Source organism: Micromonas commoda, chromosome 2 (assembly GCF_000090985.2).
Source record: "Micromonas commoda chromosome 2, complete sequence".
Classification (NCBI taxonomy): Eukaryota; Viridiplantae; Chlorophyta; class Mamiellophyceae; order Mamiellales; family Mamiellaceae; genus Micromonas; species Micromonas commoda.
The window spans coordinates 273,986-299,763 of NC_013039.1; the positions used below are offsets into that span (position 1 = coordinate 273,986).

General features: G+C 68.9%; 10 protein-coding genes across 10 annotated transcripts; 4 read left to right on the forward strand and 6 right to left on the reverse strand.

The window, feature by feature from the left end:
- Nucleotides 1-140: 140 nt before the first annotated feature.
- On the forward strand, nt 141-8,204 carry MICPUN_99126 (Nucleobase:Cation symporter-1 family; the record flags this gene model as incomplete). The annotated part of the gene is made up of 1 exon (XM_002499399.1): nt 141-8,204. The coding sequence occupies one exon, from the start codon at nt 141-143 to the stop codon at nt 8,202-8,204; it is 8,064 nt and encodes a 2,687-aa protein (XP_002499445.1).
- Nucleotides 8,205-8,216: 12 nt separating this feature from the next.
- MICPUN_107812 (predicted protein) lies at nt 8,217-9,345 on the reverse strand. The gene is made up of 2 exons (XM_002499869.1): nt 9,224-9,345; nt 8,217-9,146 (listed from the first exon to the last, which is right to left on the reverse strand). Exons 1-2 carry the CDS (start codon nt 9,281-9,283, stop codon nt 8,319-8,321), a joined length of 888 nt encoding a protein of 295 aa, XP_002499915.1. The 5' UTR covers nt 9,284-9,345; the 3' UTR covers nt 8,217-8,318.
- Nucleotides 9,346-9,661: 316 nt separating this feature from the next.
- On the forward strand, nt 9,662-12,271 carry MICPUN_99124 (predicted protein; the record flags this gene model as incomplete). Its single annotated transcript, XM_002499400.1, has 1 exon — nt 9,662-12,271. One exon carries the CDS (start codon nt 9,662-9,664, stop codon nt 12,269-12,271), a length of 2,610 nt encoding a protein of 869 aa, XP_002499446.1.
- A 148-nt stretch (nt 12,272-12,419) lies between these two features.
- On the reverse strand, nt 12,420-12,671 carry MICPUN_56428 (predicted protein; the record flags this gene model as incomplete). Its single annotated transcript, XM_002499870.1, has 1 exon — nt 12,420-12,671. One exon carries the CDS (start codon nt 12,669-12,671, stop codon nt 12,420-12,422), a length of 252 nt encoding a protein of 83 aa, XP_002499916.1.
- A 281-nt stretch (nt 12,672-12,952) lies between these two features.
- Nucleotides 12,953-13,726, forward strand: MICPUN_54206 (predicted protein; the record flags this gene model as incomplete). The annotated part of the gene is made up of 1 exon (XM_002499401.1): nt 12,953-13,726. One exon carries the CDS (start codon nt 12,953-12,955, stop codon nt 13,721-13,723), a length of 771 nt encoding a protein of 256 aa, XP_002499447.1. The 3' UTR covers nt 13,724-13,726.
- A 113-nt stretch (nt 13,727-13,839) lies between these two features.
- MICPUN_56426 (predicted protein) lies at nt 13,840-15,870 on the reverse strand (the record flags this gene model as incomplete). Its single annotated transcript, XM_002499871.1, has 1 exon — nt 13,840-15,870. The coding sequence occupies one exon, from the start codon at nt 15,868-15,870 to the stop codon at nt 13,840-13,842; it is 2,031 nt and encodes a 676-aa protein (XP_002499917.1).
- Nucleotides 15,871-16,028: 158 nt separating this feature from the next.
- MICPUN_107811 (predicted protein) lies at nt 16,029-17,760 on the reverse strand. Its single transcript, XM_002499872.1, has 2 exons — nt 17,241-17,760; nt 16,029-17,061 (listed from the first exon to the last, which is right to left on the reverse strand). Exons 1-2 carry the CDS (start codon nt 17,697-17,699, stop codon nt 16,282-16,284), a joined length of 1,239 nt encoding a protein of 412 aa, XP_002499918.1. The 5' UTR covers nt 17,700-17,760; the 3' UTR covers nt 16,029-16,281.
- A 528-nt stretch (nt 17,761-18,288) lies between these two features.
- Nucleotides 18,289-19,713, reverse strand: MICPUN_78629 (predicted protein; the record flags this gene model as incomplete). Its single annotated transcript, XM_002499873.1, has 1 exon — nt 18,289-19,713. The coding sequence occupies one exon, from the start codon at nt 19,711-19,713 to the stop codon at nt 18,289-18,291; it is 1,425 nt and encodes a 474-aa protein (XP_002499919.1).
- A 398-nt stretch (nt 19,714-20,111) lies between these two features.
- MICPUN_56423 (predicted protein) lies at nt 20,112-20,699 on the forward strand (the record flags this gene model as incomplete). Its single annotated transcript, XM_002499402.1, has 1 exon — nt 20,112-20,699. The coding sequence occupies one exon, from the start codon at nt 20,112-20,114 to the stop codon at nt 20,697-20,699; it is 588 nt and encodes a 195-aa protein (XP_002499448.1).
- Nucleotides 20,700-20,814: 115 nt separating this feature from the next.
- MICPUN_99120 (set domain protein) lies at nt 20,815-25,282 on the reverse strand (the record flags this gene model as incomplete). Its single annotated transcript, XM_002499874.1, has 2 exons — nt 20,815-24,792; nt 25,082-25,282. The coding sequence occupies 2 exons, from the start codon at nt 25,280-25,282 to the stop codon at nt 20,815-20,817; spliced, it is 4,179 nt and encodes a 1,392-aa protein (XP_002499920.1).
- Between the last annotated feature and the right edge of the window lie 496 nt (nt 25,283-25,778).

Consider the following 25,778-nt stretch of genomic DNA (forward strand, 5'->3'; position numbering starts at 1 on the left):
CATCATCTCCCCGAGCCTCGGTGAAATTCGGATTGCCTCAATTCAAAATGCTCGCCTTCGGCGCGCGACACCCGCGCGCGTCACCTCCGGAACCCCCGACTGACGCTCTCCCCGCGCGCACCCTCGCATCCACAGGAACCATGGCGCCGGCGGTGGTCCAGCCCACCTCGAACGGCGCGCGACCCGCGAACCTCCTCGCCCACGGAGCGAACGGTAGCACCGATCCCGGACGGCCGGCAGCGTCTTGCCTCCCGCGTCGGCCCGCGGTGGGCGTCGCCGCGCCGCGATCGTGGTCACGCAAGTCGTCCATCCGGGGCGAGGGCGTCAATGCGCTCGCCCCGCTTCGCCGCGTGCACGCGCAATCGCGACGAGGCGACGCCCACGCGTCCACTCCCCGATCCACACGCTCAGCCGCGGGCGATGACGCCGACCGACGCGGAGGCCATCTGCTGCGAAGGACGCGCCGCGGCGAAGTCGTGGTGACCGCGGCCGCCGCGACCGACGAGCCCGGCGTCGAGCCCGGCCTCGAGCGCGTGCCCGTGTCCATCACGGGCCAGAAATCGCTGGGTCTGTGGACGTGCCTCGCGGTTGCGGCGACGCTCTACTCGGTTCCGTTTGGATTCGTGCGGTGGAACCTCTCCACCATCGCGCCGTTGGTCTGGTGGCAGATGGCGGCGTCCACGGCGATGGGCACCGTCTTCGCGCTCCCGTTCCTCCTCGCCATCGCCAACCCGGCCGTGGCGTACAGGCTGGACTTTCCGCGCTTGGCGCGCGTCTCTTTCGGCGTCAAGGGTGCGGCGCTGGTGAACCTCAGCCGCGGAGTCTTGGGAACCGCGCTCGTCGCGCTCACCACCCTCATCGGCGGCGAGGCGGCGTACGGACTGTGGGGAGAGATCTCGTACATGTTCTTCGACGGCGCGCCCCTGCCCGCGGAGGCTCGCGCCATCGCCTACGGCGCCTTTTGGCTCGCGCAGACGATCATTGCGGGTGGAAAGAGCACTGGGGCCAAGGTGCTGTTCCTCGGCCGAGCCGCGGCTCTCGTCGTCGGGGCGTACTTCTTCTGGTCGTGGAACGCGGGCGACGCGTCCACGGTGTGGGAGGCGACGATGGCGACGATGCCCGCGCTGAACACACCGGGCGCCCTCGTTCCCGACTTTCCCAAAGAGTTTTGGCGGCACGCGCTCATGACCACGGGAGTTTGGATGACGCTCGGGACGGTGCTGCCCGATTACGCGCAGCGCATGTCCAGCGCGGGCCGCGTCGCGAAGGGGCAGATCGCGTGGCTGCCGGTACTCACCGCGTGCGCCGCGCTCGTCGCGTCGTCCATGGCGCAGGCGCCCAACCTGGCGTTGTATTCCGTCGTCGCCGTCGCCGCGCTGGTGACGAACGCCGTCGCAAATTTCGTCGGCCCGATGGCGGCGATCGGCGGTGTCAAGCCCGGGATGGGAAGCGCCGTTGCCGTCTCCGTCCTCATCGCGTGCGCGGCGCCGCTGGTCATGACGTGGCAGCAGACGGTCGCGGTGGCGTCGTGGGCGGTGGGCATCGGCTCCCTCCTCGTCGCGCCGGTGGCTGGCGTGATGCTCGCCGACTATTGGATCATGCGCGGCCGAGTCGTGGACCGGTCGCAGCTCTCGAGCGATACCGGCCCGGGCGGTGCGTACCACTACCTCGGCGGCGTGAACATGCGCGCGGTGCTCGCCTTTCTCGTCGGCGTCGCCCCCGATCTCATCTCCGTGGCTCGGGGCGCGTCGACCATCTTCGGCGGGTCGGCGAGCGCGACGGCGATGGGCGCCGAATCCTTCCTCTCCGCGTACGTGGTCAACATGGAGTACTCGTCCATGATCGGCTTTGGCGCGTCGTTCGTCGCCTACCTCCTGCTCTCCGTGCTGTTCACGCCGGATTCGCTCAAGATTGCGAGGGCGGAGGCGAGGCGCATGAAGGAGGAGGACGACGAGCTGGCGAGGGAACTCGCCGCGGCCAAGGCGGATCCCTACGTCGACGGCCCGGCGTCCACCAAGTACGCCAACGCCGTCGCCGCGTCGACGTCGTCGGTTCCAACCTCGGCGTCGTCATCGTCGTCGAAACCCGGGCGGCCATCCGGGTCCACCGTCGAGGCGGGCGCCCCCGAGCCCGTCAAGGCGAAGGCGGCGGCGGCGGTCGCCACCGAGGAGCCCGTCGCGAAGCCCTCGCAACAAAGCCCGGCGTTTTTCGTCAAGAAGTCCAAGGCGGCTAAGAACGAGTTCATCGTCAACTCCAGCCTCGGCGACGGTCGCCAGGAGCCGCCGGATTCCGACGGCGATGACGTCGACTACGACGCCATCGTCGAGTTTTATCGCGCCGCGGCGGCTCGAATCGAGCGGTCGCTCCTCCCCGCGATGGCGTCGCGCGCCGATGCCCAGAACAACCTCCGTGCGCTCGCCAAGGAGCGCCAGATCATGCTCGAGGGCCACGTCGAGAACCGGGACGTCATGTCCATGGTCGAGGTTCGCTACGAGGTGATGCAGATGAACCTGCTCATCGCGGAGGCTGAGCTCGCGGCGGCGGAGATTGAGCGCGACCTCGCCGAGGCTCGCGCGTTTTTCGAGGGCGAGCTGGAGGAGGACGTGTCCGACATCGAGGAGAGGCTGGAGCGCGACCCGCCGAGGCCGTCCAGCAGATCCGCGGACGCCGTCCAGGAGGTGGTGTCAACGCGCCGCGGCCGCGCCAACACCGCCCGAAGAGACGCCGTGGACGCGTCTGGATCGGCGAGGGACGCGAACGCCTCGGCGAGAAACGCGAGCGAGGCGGCGGATAACGCCGCCAACGAGCTGCGCGCCGAGGACGAGACCCGCTCGCTGCTGCGCAACTGGGCGGTCGCGGTCGGGACGTGGGAGCTCCCGCCCGTGCTCGACGTGCCGATGCTTCCCATGTCGGACGCGGAGGCGGCGCAACGGCAGAAGGAGGACGCCAGGCGAGCAGAGTACGAGTCCAAGGTGCGCGCGGAGCGGGAGAACGAGTCCATCCGCCGCCGCGAGGAGGACGCCAGGCGCGCCGCCGCCGAGGCTGACATCCGCCGCATGGAGGAGGAGGAGCAGCGCGTCCGCGCGCAGGAGGAGCAGCGCCGCCGAGCCGCCGCCGACGAGGTGCAGCGCCTCGAGGCGCTCATCCAATCCGTCACCGACTCGCTCACGTCCACCAAGTCCTCGATGTCCAACACCGTCAACCTCCGCAAGTCCGAGGAGGACGCCAACGTGAGCCGCGAGGACCAGAGGCGCGAGCTCGCCGCCGCGGACATCGCCCGCGCGCAGGCTGAGATCAAAGCCGCGCAGGAGAGGGAAGCCACCCGCCGAGCCGAGTTTGAACGCAAGGTGGACACCTCCGCCGCGCAGGAGAAGCTTCGCAGGGCGGAGGAACTCGAACGTCGCGAGGCGTGGGACGTTGAAACGGCCGCGCTGGAAGAGGAGGAGACGAACCGACGCGCCGAGGAGGACGCCGCGAGGGAGGCGTCGCTGAAGAAGGTGTACGCCGCGAGAGACGCGCTCGCCGTCGTCGTCGACGGAATCTCTCGCCGCCGATCCGATTCCCTGCTCGCGATGCGCGAGCTGATGGACGAGGAGGCGCGGCTCAGGGCGGAGGAGGACGCGAGGCGCGCCGCCGCCGAGCGCGTGATCAACCAGGCTGCCCTCGAGGAGCGCGGCAAGCTCACCGCCGAGGAGGATGAGCGCAGGGCGCGGGAAAACCTCCGAAGGATGCAAGCCGCCGACGCGGCGCGGGAACGCGCCGCGCAGGAGCAGGCGAAGATCGCGGAGGAGGACGCGAGGCGCGGCGATAAGGACGACGCCGTTCGAGCCACCGCCGACGCCCTCGAGGCTCTCGAGCGAGACATCAAGGCGAGGCGAGCCAACGCCGACAACGACGCCGAGGCTCGCCGCCGGGCCCTCGCCGACATGCAGGAATCCGAGCGACGACGCAGGGCGGTGGTCGAGCAGGACATGGCGGTCGCCGCCGAGTCCGAGGCGAGGGCGAGGGCCGAGGAGGACGCCCGCAAGCAGGCTGCCATCGACGAGGTTGCGCAGATGGAGGCGACCAACGCGGCGCTGCTCGAAGCCGAGGAGAGGCGCCGCTACGAGTTCAAGATGGAGACGATCCGCATCATCCAGGAGAACGAGCGCACCCTCCAAGAGGAGGAGAAGCGCCGCGCGGTCGCCATCGCGTCCATGCAGCGCGCCCTCGAGGAGGAGGAGCGCCGGGTCAAGTCCGAGGACGACCGCCGCGCTCGAGCCGCCGCCGACGCCAAGCGAGCCAAGGAGACGGAGGAGAAACGCGTCGCGGACGAGAACCGACGACGCGACGCCGCCGACGCCGCCATGAAGAAAGCCGCGGAAGACGAAACGGCGCGACGCAAGGCCGAGGACGACCGACGCGCCAAGGCTGACGAGGACGAGAGGGCTCGAGCCGTCGCGGAGACGAAGAGGCGCGACGAGGAAGACGCTCGACGAGCCGAAGCCGTCGCCGCGCAACTCGCGCTCAAGAAGGCGTCGCAGGAGAAGCTCGCCGAGGAGGAGGCGAGGCGGCTCGCCGCGGAGGCTGCGGCCGCGGCCCGCGCCGCCATGGAACGCGAGCAGATCAAGGAGGAGGAGGAACGCAGGGCGGAGGCGCTGGCGCGCGCGAAGAAGGCGATGGACGACGAGGCGAAGCGCCGGCTCGCCGAGGACAAGCGCAGGCAGCAGGCGGACATGGAGATGAAGCGCATGGCGGAGGCTGAGATCGCCGAGCGCCAGAAGGAGGACAAGAGGCGGAGGGACGTCGAGTCGGAGGAGCAGCGACTGGCGATCGCCGAGACGCGGCTTCGCGACCAGGCGGAGGCGGCGGCGAGGCAGCGCGAGATTGACATGGAACGCAAATCCGCCGAGGCTGAGCGCATCCGCGCCTCCGAGGAGGCGCGCCGCGCCGCCGCCGACGCCGACGCGCAGCGACGCGCCGAGGCGGAGAAGGCTCGCCGCGAGAGCGAAGACGCGAGGCGCCAAGCCGCCGAGAAGTCGATGCAAACCGCCGCGGAGAATGAGCGCAGGCGCAGGCTCGAGGAGGACGAACGCCGCACCGTCGCCGCGCAGGCGCTTCAGAACGCCCTCGACGAGGAGAAGGCGAAGCGCGCGCAGGAGGACCTTCGCAGGCAGCAGGCTCGCGCCGCCGCCGAAGCCGCCGCCGCCATCGAGGAGGCGACGGTTTCCGCGGAGAATGACAGACGAGCCAACGCGCGAGAGGCTGCGGTCCGCGCCGCCGAGGAAGAGCGCTCGCGGCGAGACGACGAGGAGGCCCGCAGGCGCGAAGCCGCGGACGCCTACCAGTCCCTCCTGGAGTCTCTCCGGGGCCTCGACGGCGAGTTTGAGCCCCGCCGGCTCGCCGCGGCGAAGGCTGCGCAGGCGGCGTTGGACCTCGAGAAGGACGCGCTCGCCTCGGCCAAACGCGCCCTCGAGGACGCCGTGGCCGAGGACAAGGCTCTCGCGGAGCAGGAGGCCAAGGACCGCGCCGCCGAGGACACGAAGATCGCCGCCGCCAAGCTCGCGCTCGAGGAGATGATGCGATCGGAGGCGCAGCGCAGGTCCGAGGAGGACCAGCGCCGCCGCGCCGCGCAGGCTGAGCTCGAGCGGCTCGTGCTCGTGGACCGCAGCTTGGGCGAGACGGAGGAGCGCCGCCGCGCCGCGTTCGACCTCGAGATCGAACGCCTCTCCAAGCTCGCCGAGGACGAGGCTCGACGGCAGGAGGCGTCGGTGCGAGCAGCCGAGGAGGCGCGCCGCCGCGACGCCGAGGCGGCTATTCGCGCCAAGGACGAGGACGAGCGAAGGGTCCAAAAGGAGGAGGATGCCAGGCGCGTCGCCGCGGACGCCGCGATCGAGGCTGCCGAGCGCGACCTCGCGCAGCAGATCGCGCAGGAGGACAACCGCAGGGTCCAGTGGGAGGTGTCCATGTCCGAGCGGGCGCGAGCCGAGGCTGAGAGGGTGGCTCGAGAGGAGCGCCGCGTCGCCGAGGCGGAGGATGCCATGCGTCGGATGGTGCTCGAGGAGGAGAACAAGCGGAGGGAGGAGGAGTACCGCCGCGAACAGCTCGAGTCGCGGCTTCGCGCGATCCAGGACGACGACGAGCGCCAACGCGCGGCGGAGGAGGCGCGACGCGCGGGCGCCGAGCTCCAGATGCGACAGATGGTCACCGAGGAGACCAACATCACCGCGGCGGAGGATGCGCGCAGGGCGCAAATCGCCGCGGAGGTTGAGCTCGCGAACAAGAAGGAGGAGGCCATCGTCGCCGCGGAGGAGGCGCGCAGGGCCGACGCCGACGCCGCCATCGCCCGCGCCCGCGCCGCTCTCGACGCCCTCATCGCCGAGATTGACGCGAGGAGGAAGTCGTACGAGGCGGCCATCTCCACGGCGGCGGCGGCGGAGGCGGCGAAACGCGCGGACGAGGACTCCCGCCGACGCGACGAGGAGGAGGACCGCCGGCGCAGGTCCGAGGCGGAGGTCAACATGCGAGTCTCGGAGGACACCCGACGGGCTTCCGAGGAGAACCGCAGGTTCAAGGCTGAGACGGCGGCGAAGCGAGCGAGGGATTTCGAGGAGAAGCGCCGAGCCGCCGAAGCCGCCAGGGCGTCCTCCGTCATGAGGGAGCTCGAGGCGGAGGCTGAGCTCCGCAAGAAGGCTGACGCCGCGAGAAAGGCGGCGGCGGAGAAGGCTGCCGAGGCTGAGAAGGCGGTGAGCGCGGCGGAGGACAGGAGGCTCAAGCGCGAGCGCGAAGCCGCCGAGGCGGCGGCGAAGAAGGCTGAGGAGCGCGAGCGCGCGGAGACGGAGAAGCGGCGCAAGCGGGAGGAGGAGGAACGGGCCGCGGCCGTCGCCGAGGCCAAGGCTCGCGCGGACGCCGCCGCCGAGGCTGCCGCCGAGGCTGAGGAGGCCTCCAAGGCTCAGGCCAAGGCTGCGACTGAGAAGGCTGCGGCTGAAGCCGCCGCCGCGGCGGATGCCAAGGCTGACGCCGAGGCCAAGGCTGCGGCGGATGCCAAGGCTGCCGCCGCGGCCGAGGCCAAGGCTGTCGCGGAGGCTGCCGCCGCGGCGAAAGCCGCGAGGGAGGCGGCCGAGGCGGCCGTGCGCGAGGCTGAGGCCAAGGCGAAGCAGATGGAGGAGGAAGCCGCCGCGAAGAAGGCGAAGGCCGCCGCCGAGAAGGCGAAAGCCGCGCCGCCCGTGGACGTCTTCGCCGCCGCGGCTGAAACCTTCGGCGCTCCCGTCCCCGAGCCCGTCCCCGAGCCCGTCCCCGAGCCCGTCAAGGCGCCCATGACCCCGACTCCCGTCACGGGTCCCAAGGCGGCGCCCAAAACCCGCGGCGAGCGCCGCGCCGAGCTCGTCGAGGCGACCAACCGCGTGAGGGAGGAGCTCAAGACGGCGACGGATACCAAATCCGTCGAGCAGCGCAAGGCTCGACTCCTGGCCAGGCTGGACAGGAACCAGGCGCTCGAGGTGGCCGTGGAGGTTGCCCTCATCGACAAGGACCCGCAGCTCGTCACCGAGGTGCTCCAGGTAACGTCCAACGTCGTCGCCGCCGCCGAGACGCTCGCCGCGCTTCACCGCTCAGACGAGAACCGCGCGGCGGAGGTGCTCATGGGCCTCGACGCCCCCCGGGGAGCCGAGTACCTGCGTCTCATGGTCGAGCAGCTCAACGACGTGGACGCGGCGTCCGCGTTGGTGGGCGCCGAGGAGCCCGGTCGCGTCGTCGCCGTGGCGCAGTTCCTCCTTCCCTACGGCGCCAGGTCGGTGCTCTACAAGGGTAAGGAGCTGCTCGCGCTCGTCGCGTCGACAAGTACATCCGCCGCCAAGGCCATATACGCCGGTCTCGAGTACACCGAGCAGGTGTCCATCCTGCGCAGGCTCGTGCTTGGGTTGGGCCAGAGGCCCGGGAGCGAGGATAAGGAGGAGGGCGCGCTGTCCAGGACGGCGCTGGTGGACGCGAGCGTCTTTGACGGGGGCAAACCCGACCCGGAGTTGGCGGCGACGCTCCTCTCCGGGCTGGACGCCAAGAAGGCGACTGAGGTGCTCCACAGGTTCCGCACGAAGGGCGTGAAGCAGGGGAGCGAGAAGTGGCAGAGGCGGCAGGACGCGGTGGAGGAGGTGCGGAGGGTGCTCTCCACCCTCGACGCGGCGCTCGCGTCGGAGGTGGACTCGCTCCTGGCCAGGAAGAGGCGATGAGGGTTTACCGCGCGGTGAACAACAAAAATGCATATTTATCAACCTGAGACTACTTGATTCAGAATCACGCCACCCACGCGCCCCCGTTCCCCCCCCCCCGCGGCTGCGCCTCTCTCACGCGTTGTACGCGCCGGGACCCGGGTCGCCCGCGTTCCTATCCCGCTCCCACCGTGTGCTCCTCGTGAACGTGGCTCTGGGCGAGCTCCGCTCCCGTGAACTCGCCACCTTTCCGAAACTCGACCTCGGCTTCGCGGCGCCGCCGCACGGACCCGGGCCGAGCGCGCCGTCGCTCCCCCTCTTATCGTGCTCCTTGCTTATGAACATCTTCGACGTCTGCGCGCGCGTCGTGGTGCCGAACGGCGCGGTCGGTTCCGACGTCTTCGTGCTGACCACCTGCTTGCCGACGCCGTCCGGCAGCTTGTGCTCGCCCGGACCGGGCCGCCGCTCGCCTCGGGGTAGCTCCGACGCCTTCCACCTGGTGTCCTTGGGAAACTTCACCTCGGGTGAGCTCGAAACGTCCGGCTGCGGTCCGATGGAGCCCGGGAGCTTGTCCGCGTACGTTCCAGGCCCCGGGACGTTCCGACCCAGCGAGCCCGATTCCCCCTCTTTGGAGTAGACGTTCTGCGCCTGCTCGCGGCTGCTCTTCTCGATGGTGTACGCGGGCTTGGAGGGCTTCGGGGAGAGACATTGCTTGCCCACGGCGCCCTCGTGGTCGTACGCGCCGGGGCCGGGCGGAGCGCCGGGTTTGCGTAGGGGATCGGTGACAAACATCGACGCGTCCGTCGTTCCCTTGAGGCTCCGATCGACGGAGGAGAAGCCGACTCGCGGGAGCGTGCGGTTGATGGAGAGCGGCGCGACGCCGACGCTGTCCAGCGGGTCGTACTTCGGTCCCGGGCCGATGGTGCTGGACATCACCTTCGAGTGCTCCGCGGATATGTACAGCTGCGTGGACGGAGATGGGGGGGCCTCTCGCGCGTCAGTTCGAGCAGAATCGGACGGAATGTGCCGCGACATCGCACCTTTTCTCCTTCGACATCCCTCGAGCCCTTGGTGAACGACGGGCTCGGGAAGGACTGCATGGTGCTCTTGACCTGCGGGCCGAAGCCGGACACGAGCTTGTACTCGCGTCGCGGCAGCGGGTTCTCATACGGGCTTCGCGGTCGCTGGGCGCCCATGGCGCCTTGGTGTCGTTCCGACTGCGACGCGATGCGATGCCCAAATCCGGAACGATCGCCTCTCGGAACAACTGGATTGAAAATTCGTATGACACGCAGTTAGAGATCTTACCATAAATACTCACAAGATGGCATGAGATTCAACACTTGTGTGACAATTTGGAAATAATTCGTATTTGGGCATTTCGCTTTTTCCCTCCTCGAAAAAGTCCCAACGGTACTCTCGTCAGAGAGGGCGAGGGCGGCAGATCTGGGCGGCGTGGGTCGCCGGCGGCTTCGTCCATGTCGGTGGGCAAGCTCGTTCTCGGGGCGCTGAAAGAGGCTTTCCTCCTCTCGCCTCCCGAGAAGCAGCCCCAGGAGCCGCCCACGCTCGACGGGCCCAATCGCATACCCGGGTTCAGGCCCCCCATCGACTGGCTCAACGCCGAGCTCGAGAGGCGGAACCCCCACGTGCAGCAGAGGCGAGAGGAGCTCGGTCTCGTGAGGGACGAGCAGACCCGGCAGTTACTCGCCTCGCCCGGACCCGCGGGACAGGCCACGCGCGGCGCCGACTTTCTCACCAGGCGCGAGGGGCGACACCACCCTTACGATCGGAAGGGCGGCACCGCGGGCGACGGCGCGGCGGGCGCGACGAACAACGGCGGGGCGCCGTTCCGGACCCCCGGGCCGCGCGTGCAGATCGACTTCGCCGGCGACGACCCCCTCACCACGGTCGTCACGAGGCCGCCCGTCACCTCCCACCGACCCGTCCTCGGCAGGCCCGGCTGGCACCACCAGCAGCAGCAGCAGCACCAGCAACACACGCGACCACTTCCATCCACCGCCGGAGCCAACACATCGTCATCTCGGTGGACCGGCGCAGCCGCCGTCGGGTCGCAGCACAGGTACCCCAGCGCGACCAGGCACGGCGCGGGAACGTACCAGACCGCCGCGGACTTCGCCGCCTTCCTCGCGGTCCGGGAACGTGCCAACCAGCCCTCGCCCGACGCGAACGACGACGGCGACTCCACCTTTGAGCGCTCAGCGATGAAGCAAGCCGCCGCCTCATCCATGAGGCGCGCCCATGAGGAGACGGAGGAGGATCGCGAGGAGCGACTCGCGAGGGAGGCCGCGGCATCCTCCCCGGTCACCGACACCCTCCAGACCCGCATGTTCACCGGACACTACGCCCACGGCCCCAGGCCGATCACCCCGTTCTCCTCCCACGGGGCGTCGTCAGAGCGGGGCGCGGGCGGCGTCGGCGGCGAGAACGACGCGGTGAGAAACGCGTCAATCAGGGAAGCCGCGGAGCGCACGTTCCGCGCGGGCGCCGAGCGCATCGCGAGCGCCACGCCGGATATGGCCGCGCTCCACTCCCGCGCGGGGTTCAGGGCGGGGTACCACGTCGCCGCGGCGCAGGCGGCGGCGGCGTCGGGGGGGGCGGCCGGATTGTTCGGGCCAAACAAAGGCTCAAAGGGCTCGAAGGCGCCAGCGGCGGGTGGGCTGTTCGGCGGCGCGCTCGCGCCGGCGCAGCTGGAGTTTAGGCGATCGAGCGCGTGGAAGACGCTGGGTCTGGACGTGCGGGACGTGGACGCGTATAAGAAGCTCGTGGAGGCGTCGAGCGCCGGGCGCAATCGGCGGCGGCCGACGTCCGCGCCGCCCGACTCGGCTCGCAAGCATCGGCGGGAGGAGGAGGAAGAGGAGGAGGTTCCTTCGGACGTTTTCGTCGTCGACGACGTCGGCGGCGCGCCTAAACCGGCCGCCGCCAAGGGACGCGGGAAGCCCAAGAAACCCGTGACGCAGTACAGGATGAAGGCGCCGCCGGCAGCGGCCCCTGCCGTGCGCAGAACCTCGCTGGACTCCTTCGTGGATGACTCGATTGAAAATCTCCGACGATCCACCGCCGAGGCGGAGGGCGACGTCGCCCCGACGCCGACGGCCGTGCCCGTCCGAACCGCGCTCACGCCCTCGCAGCGGCGCGAGCTCGCGCTGGAGGTGAGGGCGGCGAACGCGAGCGTCCACGCCCCGGTCGACGTCGCGCAGGAGGCGGACCTCGAGAGGCAGATAGCCGAGATGGAGATTGTCGCGAGGGACCTGGAGTCGCGGCGCGCCGAGCTCAAGTCCCCTAAACCAGCCCTCTCGGACCTCGAGGCTGGTCCGAGCGCGGCGGACATCGAAGCGATGGAGGCGGAGCTCACGCGGCCCATCAGCGCGGCGCAGGCGGACGCCATCGAGCGCGCGCACGCCCCGGGTCCGCCGTCGGAGGTGATCGCCTCCGGGACGTTCACCGGTCAGGGCGCGCTGGAGATGACGCGGAAGGACGTGGCGACGATGGCGACGGGCGAGTGGCTGAACGACGAGATGGTGAACTTCACGATCGGCACGATGGCGGATCGCGAGATGGCGAGGTGCGGCGGAGACCAACCGCGGGTTCACTTCTTCAACACGTTCTTCGTGGGGAAGCTGACGGATGGGGGCGACGGGTACAACTACGGCGCGGTGCGGCGCTGGACGACGAAGAAGAAGCTCGGGTACGACGTCCTCGAGTGCGACAAGGTGATCATCCCGGTCCACCAGGGCATCCACTGGGTCCTCGCCGTCATCGACCTCGCCGCCAAGTGCGTCAGGTTCTACGACTCCCTGCTCGGCGACGATAAAGGGCTCGTCGAGGACTTGTTACGGTGGGTGCGCGACGAGTGGAAAAACAAAAAGGATGCCGACGTCGACACCGAGTCGTGGTCCGTGGAGATCCCCAAGGACATCCCGCGGCAGATGAACGGGTGCGACTGCGGGGTGTTCATGCTCAAGTACGCGGACTACATCGCGACGGGGTGCCCCCTCACGTTCCACCAGCGCGACATGGAGTATTTTCGGCGAAGGATCGTCGCCGACGCCATGGAGAAGGGCAACTGACGACGACGACGACGACTGGGGGAGGCTGCGAAAGGATGACGGGTCGTTCCCCGCGCGCGGTACCGACACGAAACGACGCGTGACACTTAGCATTTATTATACAACGTTGGCGTTTTTATTCCGAGAGCGACGCGAACGCGGCGCCGAGTCACCGCGTCGCGTCGCCCTCCTCCGCGCCCGCCTCCTTCACGGCGTTGGTCCGCTTCTTCAACCCCTCGGAGCCTTCCGTCGCCGCGCTCTTAAGCGCCTCCCCTCCCACGGACGTCGTCTCCACGTTCTCCTCGGGTTTCGCGGCGTTCGCGTCCCCGCAGTTGCCGTACCTCACGTACGCGTACGTCAGCGCGCCGACCTTAACCCCGGTCCACAGCAGCAGCACGCCCAAGACGGCCTCGCCCAACATTTTGCCGCCGAGCAACAACAACCCTTGGGTTCGATTTCAACACCCGGTGCCGGGGCGTTGAACGCCTGTCCCGCGCTCGCGAGGGTGCGCGAAGGGCTCGAGCCGCTGGATACGGCGCGATACCTCGGCGCGCGAGGGCAGGAGTGGTCTCGCGAGGGTCACGCGCCGCTCTTACCCCAAATTGAAATTGAAAAACATATTTTCGTCCGAGCTGGCAGCGACCGAAGTTCCCGCCACAGCCACAGCCACCTTGCGCCGCGCCGCGGCGGGGTGGGGTCGCCATGTCGGCGTCTCTCGCGGCGCGCGCCATCCCGACGCGCTCGCACACATCACGGTGCACCTCGCGTAAAACGCCTTCGAGACACGCGCGCCGCCGCGGCGGCCGCGCCGTCGGGGCCGCGAACGCCGGCGATCCGCTCTTCGCGCTGAGTGTCTTGGAGGTTGGCGGGGACGTGCTCCTGTCGGATGGGGACGTGGCGGCGGCGGCGGTCGGGGCGCTCGCGGCGACGTCCCTCGCCAGCCTGGGAACGGCGGACCCGGGCGCCGAGCTGAGACGAAAACTAGACGCGGTCGAGCCCCTCGAGGTCCGCCTGGACGTCACCGCGCTCTGGTGCTTCGTGTGCGCCAGGGAGCTATCGCACGTCCCGCCGGGGGGCAAGGTGGTCGACCTCGGGTTCAGCGTCGGGGATATCCTGCGGCTCGGGTGCGTGGCCGGGACCGGCTCGTGCCTGTGCATCGCCTGGCTCCTCGTCGGGACGGCGACGGGGCAGTTCAAACGCGCGGGATTCCTCGCGACCGGCGACGAGAGGACCCTCGTGCAGTACTTGACGCCGGGCTGGATAACCGCCACCGCCGCCGGCGCGCTGTGGCAGCTGGCGGAGGCGTACCTGTGCAGGCCCGGGCTGGACGGCGTCGGCGCGGGGCTGGACGGGGGGGACGCGTCGCTCGCGGCGGCGGCGGCGGCGTTCTCGCCGCCCGACGCGCTCGCCGCCGTCGCCGCGCTCGTCGCCGCGATGCAGGGCTACCGAGCGTTCAGCTACTTCGTCCCGTGATGAGGGAGTGCGGGGTTACCGATGAACGAATCGACGTCTCGAATCGTCCAGTCGCGAAAAAGGATGGCGTCAGGTCGCGAGGTTCTTAGTAGTAGATAGATTTAAACGACGCGTCGTCACTCGTACGCCTCCAGGTACCCCTCCCCGGTCTCGGCGTCTTCGTTGCCCCCGCTCCGATTGTACTCGTTGTACCTGAGCTCCGCCTCGGACTCGCCCAGGAGCGTCTCCATCATCCGGACCACGTCGCTGTTCCGCCCGTGCGACACGTTCAGGCACGAGATAGCCTCCCGCGCGAACTGCACCGCCGCGTTCAGGTCCACTAAGTGCGCCTCGATCTTGGCGATGAGCGCGAGGTGAAGTCCGAGCGGCGGATGACACGGGGGATACGACAGTCGGTACGCGGGTAGCACCGCGTACGCCGCGTCTCTCGCGCTTTCAAAGTCCCCCGCGGTCACCGCCGCGCGCTGCATGGCGTCGAGGACGCGCACGCGCAGCAGGTGTATGGGACCGAGCGCGCACGATGCGTCGTCGCCGTTCATCAGGTCCGACATTCGCGCGAGGGGTTTCAGTGCCGACTCGACGCCGTTTTTGGTCCCGCCCGCCGCGAGGTGTCGCTCGGCGACGGCGAGGAGAGACGCGCACTCGGCGACGCGCATCGCCGTGTGCTCCCTGTCGGCACCGCCCAGGGTGCCCCACACGTGTACCTCGAACCGCGACTTATCGCGAAGCCGCCCCCCCGCGATCTCCATTTCCGCCATCGACGATCGCGCCTTGACCGTCTTGAACGCTCGCTCCGCCTCCTCGGCGAACGTCCGACCGAAGCCGCCGGACCCGCGCAAGCCGCCGAGACCCCCGGAGTAGTCCACCGCATCGTCGTCCCTGTTGGGTGCCGACTTTTCGTCCCCGTCGTCCCCGTCCCCGTCGTCCCCGTCCCCAATCGGTCGCGTGACCACCTCGACGCCCCCGTGAAGAATCCCACCCCCCGATTTCCTCGACGCCTCCACCGCGCACAGGTACGCGTCCGCGTGCCCCGTCCTCCAAGGCGGCGAATCGGAACCCTCGCCGTGGTCCACCAACACGGCACCCCCGGGTAAACGCGTGCGGCGCGTGTTTCGCATGTAGGGCATTCCCTCGCACGCCTCGACGCGATCGGGCGACGCGTGCGGACAGTACGTCGCCATCTCGGTTCCGTCGAGATCAAAGTTGTACCCCGCGTGGAGCGCCGCCCTTCGCTCCTGCCGCGTGGCGAGCAGCTCGACGTACGCCATCGTCACCTCGTCGCCTCGTTTGAGGTCCCGCGTCGCCCGTAGCACGATCTTTTTCCCCTTGAACGACTGCGCCGCGGTGGGGGCGTCGCCGTGGTTGACCATTGCCGCGGCGGGATAGACGCCGACGCCGATTGCGTTGAGCTCCTCGTCGCACACGGTGTGCGCGTTGCACGATATCTTGGCCAGGAGCCTCGCGACGTGGCGCGGATCCGCCGCGTTAGGGTTAGGGTTAGGGTCGGGGTCGGGGTCTGTTGGGGTGGTGGAGCCCGGGCCGAGGGTTCCCGCGTGGAAGGCTGTCGCGAGCATCGCGGCGTGCGCGAGCGACGCCTTGCGGGAATCGGGTAGGCGTTCCCAGTGGTCGCCGAGGGCGTCGACGGCGTCGTAGCCGCGTCCGAGGCCGAGGGCGGCCGCCGCGGCGACGCCGTCCTCGATAATCTCGTCGTCATCGTCGTCGTTGGATCCGTCGGCGGCGGCGGCCTCGCGGGCGCGGCGCCAGAGGACGCGCGCGGCGAGCCGCACGGTGGCGGGGGGCACCCTCGGCGCGCAATTCACGAGCGACGCGCACTCCTCCTTGTACCCGCGCTTCCACGCCGCGACCTGCGCGTCTCGCGAGACGTAGCGCGCCACCTTCGATCGCGCGCATCGCAGTAACGACCCGCCGTTGTCGGATGGCTTGGCGAAGGTGTGGTCGCACCGGGAGGTGCGCGATGCGTCGTTCAGGACCGCGGCGTAGGGATTCAAGGAGAGGATCTCGTCCCCAGCCTTGATTGGGGCGCGCACGAAGAGCCGTCGGCCGCCGTCGGCCGGGTCGGCGACGCGGAGCTCGACGCTGCCGCCGGGTAGGATGGCGTGGACGGCGTCGGCGTCCGTCGCGGACATGGTGCGTATCTCCCGGCACGCACGCCGCAAATGTCTTCGGAGAAACGAGGAGAGGGACTTGATCTGTTCAAGAACGCTCTGGAACTTTGGAACTCTTTTCGTTCGTCGCGGCGGGTCGGGCTGCGCCGACGAGGCGACGCGGACGTGTGACGTACGTTGGCGTTGATAGCGTTATCAACCGATTAAAACGCAAGCTGCTAAATTTGACCTACACCGCGCCCGCTCGGCGTCGCACGTGTCGCGCGACAGCCCTCGGCGCGCCCAACCTTCAGAAAACACGGTTCTTAAGAAGTAAGCCACGACTGTCGGCTCAAACCCTCGGCGACCGCCCCGTCGCCTCTACGCATCCGACTCTCGTCGTCGCCGTCGCCCGAAACAATGAAAAAACAATTATGCGTGCCGCACATCGACTCAGTCGCCGCGCTCCCACACGAGCATGCTCCTCTTGCCAACCATGACGTCCGCGAGCTGCACGAGGCGCTTCCAGACAGACTCCTGAACGTAAGGCACGCCGTGCTTCTCGCAGATCGCCTTGATCTTGGGCTGGGCCTTCTGGTACGACTTCATGGAGATGTCGGGGAACATGTGGTGCTCGATCTGGTAGTTGAGCCAGCCGTGGAAGAAGTCGTTGACGTCGCCGCCGGTGCGGAAGTTGGCGCTGCCGATGACGGCTCGGAGGTAAAAGTCATCCGAGCGGGGCTTCGTCTCAGATTCGAACCTGTAGATGTCGTCGCCGACGTGGTTGGTGGCGATGATGATGAAGGAGTGCACGTTGGTGATGACGTCGGCGAGGATGGAGGTGAGGAGGACGCCGGTCGCCATCTGCGCGCCGCCGACGGCGTAGCCCAACGCCGGGAGCGCCGCAAACTGGAAGAGCGCGTAAGGGGCGAAGCACTTGATCGTCTCGCCGAGGGCGGCGAAGTTACCCTTGAACGCGCCGGCCGCGACGGTGGCGACGGTGGAGGGGAGCTCGCCGGTCTTGAAGGGGTTCTCGAAGTCCTCGCCGGCCTTCTTGGCCTCGCGCTCGCGGCGCTGATACATCTCCTTCATGGTGTTGGGGGCGTAGTAGAACCACTTCCAGATGAGGGCGAGGCCGACGACCTGGCCGTAGCGGAGGATCATGGGGAGGTTGCCAGTGCGGAGGGGCTTCATGTTGCGCTCCACGAGGTCGGGGTCCGCGGACTCGCCGAGCTGTCGTAGGAAAGAAGCGGCCAAAGCGACGAGGTCAGCGATTTGGTTTTTTTGTTATGGGTCTCCGACGTTGACTGCGGGTCAGAGGAAAAGAATAAACAAGATGGCGTCGCGTCGCGCGCGCTCGCGGGTGCGATCGCGCGTCGCGATCGGGTCATGATTGGGTTTGAAGTGCGTACCTGGTAGTGGTGAAGGTGGTTGTGCTCGACGTCCCAAGCCTCGGGCATCATCCAGTCCATCCAGTCGGAGATGCGCCTGGCGAGCCCCTTGGCGAAGGTGCGGCGGTGGAACCTGCCGGTCACGACGCCGTTCTCGGACTGCGCGGTGTTGTAGCCGCCGTGGCAGACGTGGTGACCGACCATGGTCCACCTGGCGCAGATGGCAGTGGACATCATGAACGCGGCGATGGGGTTGGCGCCTCCGATGAAGGAGAAGATGTTCGTCAGGAACGGCGTGGCGAAGAGCACCGCGAGGCCGCCGTAGTAGAACATGTTGGCCCAGGTGAGGATCTTGTTGAGATGGTCGACGTCATCCTCGCCGATCTCAGCCTTGAGCTCCTTCTCCACCTGGCGAACCTCGGAGGCCCAAGCGGCGAGGTCGAAGTTCTCGCGCCACTTGCCGGTCTCGTTGTAGGTCATCGGTGTCTCGGCGTTGTAATCGAGCGCGATCGCGGCGCGGACCTGGAGCGCGCCGCGGGGAGCCGCACGCACGGGGGTGGCACGGGCGGAGACCGCGCGGCGGGAGAGGGTCGCCTTGAGGGGGCGCGCGCCCGCGAGGGCGACGGGAGTCGCGATGGTCATGGCGGCCATTGCGTCTAGCAGCTTATGAATGGGAAGGTGAAAGCAAACGCGTTCCGGTCGATCGGAAGCGACGTCGCCCTGGTGGTGCGGAGAGTGACGCACGCGAGGAGGGTGCAATTCAACCCGAGCACCGAAACGCTGCGAGCCGCAAGTTGAAAAATCCAAAAATCTGGGGCTGCTGCGCGCACCGTGGGAGACCCACGTTTACAGTCTCGGCCATTCGGTTCGAGTCTCGGCCAATAGGAAGCGACGATTCGCGCCCGTATGAGTAAACGGTCAGATCATATCTATTTGGGAGGCCGAATCGGATAACAACAATGGGATTTTTTGATGAGGGTTCCATTTCGTATTTGCCCCGAGGTTTTTTGGCAACCTTTTGCCAGAGAACACCTCGCGCGGGCGATCGCTACTCGCGACCACTGACCCTTCACATCCCGTTGATCTCCCTGAAGAAGGATATGGTATCCGTCAGCGACTCCACCAGCGCGTCCACCTCCCCCGGGGTGTTGTACAGGTACAAACTCGCCCTGGCCGTCGCCGGCACCCCGAGGTATCGGTGCAGCGGCTGCGTGCAGTGATGCCCCGACCGCGTGGCGACGCCCGCCTGATCCAGCAGGGTGCACACGTCGTTGGCGTGCAACCCCGCCACGTTGAACGCCGCCAGCGACGCCCTGCCCTGCGCCGGGGTGGGTCCGTAGATGGTCACGTCGTTCACCGCGGACAACTTGTCGTAGAGGATCCCGCCAATCTCCTTCTCAAACGAGTGCACCCGGTCCATCCCAACCTCGGTGAGGTAATCGCAGGCTCGCCCCAGCGCGATGGCCTCGCCGATCGCGGGGGTTCCCGCCTCGAACCTCGCCGGTGGAGGCGCGTACGTGGACCTGTCCATGTACACGTCCTGGATCATCTCCCCGCCGCCCATCCACGGCGGCATGGACTCCAGCGCCTCCGCCGTGCCCCACAGGAAACCGATACCGGTGGGGCCGCACATCTTGTGCCCGGACGCGACGATCCAGTCCACGCCGAGGGTCTGAACGTCCACGGGCATGTGAGGCACGGACTGGCACGCATCCAGGAGCACCTTCGCGCCGTGTTTTTTCGCGAGCGTCGCCACCGCGCTCACGTCGAGCTCGCATCCCAGCACGTTGGACACGTGCGCGGTGGCTACGAGCTTGACCCTCCCTTCCGCCATGACCGCGGACAGCTCGTCCACGTCGATGCCGCTGTTATCCTTCTTGAGCCCCACGTGCCTGAGCGTCGCGCCGGTCTTCTCGCACACGAGCTGCCACGGCACCAGGTTGGAGTGATGCTCCAGCACGCTCACCACGACCTCGTCGCCCGGGCCGAGGTTTGCCATCCCCCAGGTGTACGCCACCAGGTTGATAGCCTCGGACGCGTTGCGCGTGAAGACGATCTCGCGATCGGACTTTGCGTTCACAAACTTCGCAACCTTGACCCTCGCCTCCTCGTACGCGTCCGTGGCCTTGCCCGAGAGGTAGTGGACCCCGCGGTGCACGTTGGCGTTGATCATCATGTAGTAGTCGCGGTGCGCGTCGATGACCGCGCTGGGCTTTTGCGAGCTCGCCGCGCTGTCCAGGTACACGAGGCGCTTGCCGGTCTCCGGAATGTCCTGCTCGAGGATGGGGAAATCGGCGCGGAGCTCCGCGGCGAGGTCGACGGCGGAGGCGCTCGCGCCGGGGGCGGCGGTGGCGTCGTGGCGGTGACGGCGACGAGACCCCGGATGGAGGCCGTGGGGTCCCGCGTTGCGCGCGGTCCCGACGCCTCCGGATCTGGGCGACGCGGAGGCTCGCGCGGATGCGTGGAGCGTCGCGCGGGCGGTGAGTGACGCCATTTCGGTCGCGGTACCCGACTGGCGCGCTCTCGGCACCCGCCTCGGATAATAATGGGAGACCTCGGCGACGCGCGGTGTCGTGGTCACCTTCTGGCGACGGTCAGGTTTCGACCCAACCAGCGTGTGTATAGTCTATACTTCAGCGCGCAAGTCCCAAAATTCTTCCAACTGAAGCGCGTGCAGTGTTAATGCTAAATGTCGGAAATCTGCTAATTCGACCCTCTCGCCTCGTCAGGTAGGGTTCACGTCCCAGGATTCGGTTTTCCGTTATCGGCGGCCCCTCGCGAGGGAGAGGGGCCAGACGGAGGCGAAACCCCGGCGCGCTTTCTCCGCAACCGACTCCACATCTTCTTTTGGAAAGCGCATTCGATCGACACGCGCGCCGACACCGAAGCGACATGGGCTGCGGCGCATCCTCCCCCGCGGGCGGCCTCTCCGAAGCCGCCGTCGCCGTCGCGGGGCCCTCCGTCGCCATCACCGTCAAGTCCGTCCCTGACGGCGAAAACCGCGGGACGCGATACGTCGTGCGTCACGTCCAGTCCGATTGCATCGCGCACTATCAAATCGGGAAGTGGGAGGCGGACGCGGACCTCGCCGTCCTCGCGCAGCTGACCGATCCGGACGAGCCCGGGAAGACCTTGGGAGCCAAGGACGTCCCGTCCTTGGCCGAGATCGCGTACGAGACCAAGATCACGCTCAAGAGGCCGCCCATGGGCGCGTCAAAGTTCGAGCTCAAGTCCGGCGACGCGAACGAGAGGGGCCGGGGCGAATGCGGGTACGAGCTCGTGTCCCCGAAGCTGGACGTGGGGAGGGAGCACGCGGGGTACCACGCGCTGATGTGGGTGAGGCGCGACGGGAAGAAAACCAGCAGGCTCGTGGCGGTGAAGCGGCTCGACGAATCGGTGAAGAGGCTCGGCGCCGGCGACTATCCCGATCCGGAGGACCCGATCTCCCGGGGGAACTTTCTCGGCGTCGCGGGCGGGTGATCAGATGCGGTGACGAGACGCGGAGCGACGGCGTAGCCGGTAGTTGAGCGACGCGTAGCCGACGTCGTGTCAATCTCACGTGATGTTACGATATTCCAGAGATGTTCGTGCCGGTTCAGTTCGCGCCCCCCGCGCCCGGCTCCTTGCTCGCGACGCCGTCGCCCTCGGGTTGCACCTTCCTCGGCCGACCCCGCTTCTTCGGCTGCGTCGTCGTCGTCGTCGTCGTCGCGGACTTTCCAAACTCGCCCTCGCGGCCATTCCCGGGCGCCTCCGACCCAACCCCCAACCCGACCCCCGCCCTCGCCGCCGCCGCCGCCGCCGCGGACTTGAGCTGCTTCGCCGAGCCCGTGCGCGCTCGCTTGGGCGCGGTTGGTACCACGCCGCTGGGACCGATGACGCTCGACCCGGGCTCCGCGTCGGAAGCGGTGCCCGAGTCGTCGAACCCACCGCCGTTCCTACCGCCGCCCACACCTCCCTTGCGCTTCCCGCCATTCCTGCCGCCGGGGGCCAACCCCGCGGCCCTCGCTCTTTGAAGGTCGCTTCGAAGCCGCCGAATGGCGGATCCCTCCTCGCCGTTTGGGCCGGGCGAGGGCGACCCGCCGCGGGGAACGTTCATCGCCTGTCCGCCCGCCTGTAGCGACGTCACCGGCAGCGACGTCGTCACCGGCAGCGACGTCACCGGTAGCGACGTCACCGTGACGGGTCCGAGCTCGGGTGGCGGGGGCACGACCGCGGGCGGTACGCCGCGAGCGTCGTCCCGCTCGCGCTGCGTCGGCGAGTGCTTGTCGCAGTATGCGCGAAACTGCGGCTTGGACCCGTCGCTGGCGCGCACGTGGAAGCCGCTCTGCCTGGCGCACAGCGGGTGAAACGTGGCTTGGCAGTGGCCGTAGCTGCATCGCATCGTGACCCCGGCGGTTTGGCCGCACGCGACGCAGGGCTGCGTCGCGCGCTCCTTCGGGATTTGCGCGATGCCCTCGAAGCACCGCATCTCGTCGGCGTCCTTGACACAAACCTCGGGTTGCCACTGCGCGCACACGACGTGGCACCAACGCCCGTCGTCCGTCTGCTTGAACGCGCCGAGCTGCACGGGGCACAGGATGCACGACACGCCGCGGTACATCGCCATCTTCTCCTGGCTCGACGGCCTGATCGACCCCGGCGGCGCGGTGCGCGCGGCGGCGAGCACCGCGGGGGTGTTCGCCTTTCCCTTTGCCGTGGCGTCTTTGCAGCACCAGCACATCCACCCCTCAATTGATGACCCGGGCGTCGACCCGTAGCACCGGGGATGCACCGGCAGCGCGCATCGCGCGCACCGCATCGTCTCGCGCGCGTGCGCCGCGTCGGCGGTCCCCGCGCAGACCGCGCACTCCCCCGGTCGACGCGCCGCGCCAGCCTCGGCGGCGGCGTGCACCGTGTCCACCAACGTCGCGGGCGCCGCCGAGACGGACGCGGGGGGCGTCGAGTGGGCGGTGCCGAGGGTGCCGAGGGTGCCGAGGGTGCCGCCCGCACCCCCCGCCGCCGCGACGGGGGTCTCCGGCGTCGCGGATCGCGCCGAAACGGACGCAGCCGGGGCGTTACAGGTTTGTTGCGTCGCCGGTTGGTGCGTCGCCGGTTGGCCGAACCGTCCCGTCATCGGCGGCGGCGGTCGATACGACTCGGCCGCTTTCTTCGCGAGTTTTGCCGCGAGCGCCGCGTTCTCGGCCGCCTCCCTCCTCTCGCGTTCTCGAGCCGCCCTGCGCGTCGCCTCCTCCTCCGCCCTGCCCAGCGCCGCGGCCACCACGTCGGGCGGTAACCCGTCCAGCGCGCCCATGACGGGCGCGATGACGTTACCGTCGGCGTCCCTGCGCTGCGCGCCGACGCGGGAGGACGCGGCGGCGGCGGCGGCGGCCCGTTCCAGCGCCGCGCGCTGGTCAGCCTCCCGTTTCTCCCGCTTGACCATCCGTCGCACCTCGCGAACTTTGGACATCATCTGCGCCGCCTCGGCGATGTCGCCCTCGCATCGAGCAAAAGTTTCACCCTCCTCTTCGCACGCGGACGCGACGCGCTTGAGCACCGCGGAGAGCACCGCGCGGTTCGCCTGCTGCTGCCACAGGAGCTCGTACTGCAGCGCGAGCGTCTCGGACTCGACCTCGTCGCACGGCGCGGCGGCTCGAAGCTCGGGGCGGGAGTCGAGCGCCCTGGTGAGCGCGTCCAGTTCGGATTGGGCGGATCTGGCGTCGGAGGCATCCGAGTCGGAGGAAGAATCCGAGTCGGATGATTCGTCGGAGTCGGATTCGGTGTGGCTGGCCATGCCGTCGTCGGTGCCGACGCGCGCCGCGCGCCGCGCCTTCGCCTCCTCCCTTCGCCGTCTTCGCTCCTCCTTTCGCATCGCCGCGATCGCCGCGGTGGAGGCGGCGGGCGGCGTTCGCCACTTGGGTCTGGGTTTGGGAAGAACGGGCGCGTTTTCCTCGGCGTTTTCCTCGGCTCCCTTGGCCGGCGGACGCTGCTCCGCCTTCACCTCCGGCGAGGCGTCGAACGGGTCGGGCTCCTCCTCCTCTTCGTCGTCGTCGTCGTCGTCGCGCTTGAACCTGCCGGCGCCCGCGCGGCGGAGGCAGTTCCGCGGCGCCGTGTCGGTGCCGCACCGGCCTTTCTTCTGAACCACGCACACGGCGCACCGGCCGCCGGCGCTCGCGTCGCCCCTGCCGTTACGTCCCCCAGGGGGGCCTCCCTTTTTATCACCCTGTCGAGACGCCCTGGAGGACACCACCTCGCGGAGCTTCGGCGGCGAGGGCGAGATCCACGGCGTCGGCGGCGGAGCCTTCGGCAGCTTCGACACCGACGACGCCAGCCAGAAGCACCTGTCCAACAGCATCGCGGTGTGCGGCGGCATCGCCTCGTCCGTCTGGCACGGGCCGTGAAGGTGCGGAAGCGAACCCTGGTGGCCGAACGCCCGCCGAACCAGCCGCCTGTGCTCAGCCTCCGCCCGCTCCTCCTCCGTCGCCGGTTCCGCTCTCTGATTGGCCGCGTCGGACCCGCCGTCGGACGCGGCGATCGCGGCGGACGAGGCAAGCGCCGAGAGCGAACCCCCGTTCACCGCCGCGGACGACGCGGACATCGTCGACGCGGTCCGTCCACCGAGTCCCAGGGCGCGCGCGGCGACGGCCGCCGCGCCGGTGATGACGCCGCCGAGCACGCCCGTCGCGCCGGCGTTGCCCTCCCCGCCCGCCGCCGCCGCCGCCGCCGCCGCCGCCGCAGCAGCCTTCGCGGGCTCCTCGCCGCCGACGTACACCGTGCCGTCGTCGTTCGTCTTGATGACGGCGACGACGGTGGGCGGCGGGGGCTGGTACGGCGACGCCGGTACGCCGTCTCCTCCGCTGCCGTCTGGCCTCGTCGGCTGAGCCTCCGCCCTGTATATATCCAGCGGCTCGGTCGCGTCGCGTCTCTCCTTCGCCGCGTCGATCTGCGCGGTCGCCGCGCGGTGCCTCAGCCACCTCGCCACCCCTTTGCAGACGTCGTCTCCATCCTCGCGTCGCTTGCACCTGCCGACGCCGGCGAGCCAATCCTCCACGTGTCTCTCGTCTCGCGCGCAAAATTCCTTCGCGAGCGTTTTAACGTCCTTCTCGCGCCGCTCGGAGAATAGCAGCACGCCGCGCGCCAACGCCGCGAGTTCGTCCGCGCGGAGCTCCGCGTCGAGGAGGTCGTGCCCCACCGCGGGTCCCGACGGTTTCGGCGCCACGTACGGCGCGAAAACAAGCGGCGTGGGAGGCGCCGCGACCGACACACCCGTCGTCGTCGTCACTTTTTCCATCGACGCACAGCTGGCGCCCGGGGCTGCGTTTGGGACGGGTTGGGGGTTAACACCGACGCCGCCTTGGGCGCTCGGGGCGTCCCTCCACCACGTCGCCTCGTCCGGTCCGCCCTCGCGGCTGGCGGGGCGTCCACGCGGTGGCACGAGGAGGTCGGGGTCGGCTTCGGCGAGCCACCCGCGAGGCGGGACGACGCGGGCCAAGTCGCGCACGCGCAGCTCCCTGAAGTAATCCTCGTTGAGCCTCCACCACGGCGGCATCTCCTTCTCCTTCGCCTTGTCCTCGGCCTGGTGCGCCTTCTTTTGTTTCTGGTGGGATCGGGTGGGAGCGGGTGGGATGGCGCGGTCAGCGGCGGCGGCGGCGGCGGCGGCGGACGGATGAGGATAGGTTGAAGTAAAATAACCGGGAGCGGGATGGAAAAATAAACATCGGTGCGGCAGGGGATGAGAGCCGTGGCGGGGTTGCGCGCGTCGCGAGCGTCGCGCGCGGCTTCTCCCCGGAGCGTGCGGTCCCGTTCCGAATCTTCGTCGCGTTGCGCGTGCCGCGGGCTTCGGAAGTGGATCTCGGATCGGGATCCGGCGTCGGGGGGTGCCTCACCTGGTCCTTGGCCTTGGCCGCATCGAGCAAATCGAAAGCCTCCGCGACGGTGAGCGGCGCGATCACCTTGGGCGGGCCGGGCGCCAGACGCTCGACTAAGCCGCGATGTTCGGCTAGTTCCTCGTCAAACTTGGCCATGCGCTCCCTCAGGGGCATCTCCTCCATCTCCGAGTCGCTGTCGCGCGCGGGCGTGGCGGTCATGGCGTCGCCCCCGCCCGCGTGTCCGCCCGATCGCAAGCGAGTAACCGCTCAGACGTCCGTGCGCAGGCGGCTGCGGTTCTCCCCTTTTTCGCAGGCGCCCCAACCGCGACAATGCGTCTTCGCACCTTCGCGCGCCGAGTCCGATTGCGGGTTTTCCGCGCCGGTTCTTTCGCTGACTCCCCTAGGAATTCGTGCGACGCGCCGCGGACCCGTCGTTCGCGAGCGAGACCGCGCGCACCCCTCCGGCAGCGCCCCTCGAACTGCCCCGCGAATCCCTTCGCCAACCCTGAAGAAAACAACGTGGCCGAGCTGCCCGTATCGAGGAGGAGCGAAGTTTTCTGTGCTGCCTCTGGAAAAACCGTCATCGCCCGGCGGCTTCTCATCGTTACGTGAACTACCTCGACGTTAATCAATGAACCTAAGCCGACGATGGCTTACAGCCTCGACCGGATGCGCAACCCCCGTTTGGGGTCCACGTGCGACTGCAGCGCGTCGT

Bases quoted from the DNA above. Each gene is read 5' to 3' on its own strand.
- MICPUN_107811 (XM_002499872.1), bottom strand. From the start codon at position 17,699: ATGACCTACAACGAGACCGGCAAGTGGCGCGAGAACTTCGACCTCGCC. The intron at 17,062-17,240 runs GTACGCACTTCA...TTCCTACGACAG, and splicing joins ACCACCTTCACCACTACCAG to CTCGGCGAGTCCGCGGACCC.
- MICPUN_107812 (XM_002499869.1), bottom strand. From the start codon at position 9,283: ATGCAGTCCTTCCCGAGCCCGTCGTTCACCAAGGGCTCGAGGGATGTC. The intron at 9,147-9,223 runs GTGCGATGTCGC...CCGTCCACGCAG, and splicing joins GGGATGTCGAAGGAGAAAAG to CTGTACATATCCGCGGAGCA.